This window comes from Fopius arisanus, unplaced genomic scaffold (genome assembly GCF_000806365.1).
Source record: "Fopius arisanus strain USDA-PBARC FA_bdor unplaced genomic scaffold, ASM80636v1 scaffold00772, whole genome shotgun sequence".
In the NCBI taxonomy this organism is placed as follows: Eukaryota; Metazoa; Arthropoda; class Insecta; order Hymenoptera; family Braconidae; genus Fopius; species Fopius arisanus.
Window position 1 is genome coordinate 1 of NW_011888511.1, and position 2,432 is coordinate 2,432.

Genomic DNA, 2,432 nt, shown 5'->3' on the forward strand with positions numbered 1-2,432 from the left:
TAATTAATCTGCTTCAAGACATCGTGAGCCACGCAAAGTATTCCGTATTACTTGCACTTGCAAATGTCTTCTTTCTGTTATAAAATATTGTAGGGGAAATTACTCTATAAAAAATTGTTGGTAGTGGTAGCCCTCTATCGGTAACTTCTGAGATACTAAATAGATTATCGAGATATCCATCTGTCAAAAAATTCAAACTTATCAATTGTCGGTAAAAGATCCTAATTCAAACAATAAAATATTTTCTCGAAATCTGCTACTCCATTTTAATTAGCAATTATTATATATTATTGATACCGATTAATTAATCAATGAATTAATTCTTATAATTAACCTTGTGTATTGGCTATTTGTTACAGACTGGAAAAGGTAAAAAATCAAATTGCGGTAAATTGAAAAGTGGGAGTGGTAATGGTTCACAGGAAATAGGACAAAGTGAGGATAATCCGGACGTCTCCTGCAAGAAACGTAAAACACGTCGGGGTAAACCAAAGCACAGAAAGCTGAAGCCTTACACAAAGCAACCGCCATACGAGAGACAACGTCGACGTTCATTGGGAAGACTGATGAAAAAATCAACCCAACCCCCAGCTCCTTACAACACAACGCAATTTCTCATGGAGGATCACAGTGATCTGCCAGATCTCGAGGAAAAATTAGCCAAGACATCGACGAATCCCGAACTGACAGTTACCTTCCAAAAGCCAAGTGGTCCCCCAAGAACGAGAGACTCGAGTTTCAGCATTGATTCGGACGAGGATTACTTCTACTCATCACCAGAGGACGAAGAGGAATTTCTCACCAAGGAATTTTCAAGCGCTTACGAGGACCTCCACGCCGAGAGATTAAGTGCCTTGTCCAAATCAGAGTTGATCGAGGAATATGTACAGCTCGAGGCGAAACTCGATCTGTTGACTAAACGAATGAGATCGAAGAATCTCCAGACTGATGAGATAGAGGGGAGAAATGATCTGGAGATGGCCAAGAAGGTGAAGATTTATCAGCAGAGAATAGATGATTTAATGCAGCAGAATGAGCAGCTCAGGCGTGAGAATGAAACACTCAGGGGGAAAGAGGGCAGCTCAGAGTCTAGTGTAGACAGTGAGAGCGATAGTGACAGCAGCAGCAGCTCAGAGCACACTGGGTGCAGCTGCTCTGAGGGCAGTGAATCACCTGGAATCAGGAGGCATAATGGCGATGTCAGGGTCAATGGCAGGGGTAATGAGGATAGGGAGAGGACAACTGAGAGCGTTAATGGATGTGCTACCACTCAGGAAATTGATGGACTTCCCACTTAGGAGACTCGACGACCTCTACGGAGTTTTTGCTCGTCTGCTAACAAGTGTGATCCAAAATATATTGACCAAAAAATCGGGGAGGGCCAGGTGGAGAACGATATTTGGAATTTTCAATTTTTTAACATTTTTTTTAACTACTGGATTGAGAGGGAAATTCAAGCTCGTTTTTGGCGGGAATGCATTTCTCGTTGAATTGTTTTTTAAACGTTTTCTGATTTTTTTTAGAGAAAACAGAGAAGTTGTCGTTTAAAAAATACAAAAATGCAAGTGGATGTAAATTTCCTGAGAGGCTCTCTTCAATTTCCCTTGAATCTTTCTCAGAGCTATCCAAAATCAAAAATTCCAAAATTCGTCATCACCTACTTGTCTCCGTCATCCTCACCGTCAACATACGCTTCATCGGACTCTCGCCTTTCGATTAATTTAAATTATTCTTTCCTCATATATATATATATACTTTTTTTCGCTTCTGTTTTCGGAATAAAAACTTGAAAATCGTAAATTAATTCCTCTCGCTCCGTAGTTAGTTGTAAATTCCACAAGTAATTATTGTTAACAGCACAAAAATATTAATTTCCGGGTGAAATCGATAATTGTTACGATGTAAAATAGTGCGATAACACAGACCATCAACTAACGAAGCGAGATTTAAAGATCATCACGTCATTGAAAAATAAAAATTTCCATTTATCATTGAATTGACAAATTCTAAATATAGATTATTAAATGCAGCGCATTTGAAGAGAGTATTATTGCCACATTATTGTCATGTGAAATTATGAATCATAATTAAATAACTGATGCTAATGATGTGTGGCATAAAGTTTATATAGAATGGAAGAAAAATTTTTCTCTATTGTTGTACAATTGTATAGAAAAATTTTTTAGTGATAAGGCAATTTAATATTCGAGAGATATGTTAGTTTATGGTCTGAAATTATTTCCTAGTTCTTTTTTTTGCCAATTTTATTTTCGATTTGTGAGGGTGGAAACTGTTCGTCGACGGAGAGAACAAAATTTATTAGCATTTCCTTAATTTTCTTCATTTTCTTCATTTTCATTGTATCGTTTGGGTGTTCAAAGAATATTTTTAATTATCCAGAGATAATGAGGAAAATGTATGAATGGTTAATC

The 2,432-nt window shown here is 37.2% G+C and overlaps 1 protein-coding gene across 1 annotated transcript; it reads left to right on the forward strand.

The window, feature by feature from the left end:
- Positions 1-359: 359 nt before the first annotated feature.
- On the forward strand, positions 360-2,406 carry Hexim (Hexamethylene bisacetamide inducible; the record flags this gene model as incomplete). Its single annotated transcript, XM_011315301.1, has 1 exon — positions 360-2,406. A coding segment is annotated over one exon (939 nt), but the record flags the coding sequence as incomplete, so codon positions are not given.
- Between the last annotated feature and the right edge of the window lie 26 nt (positions 2,407-2,432).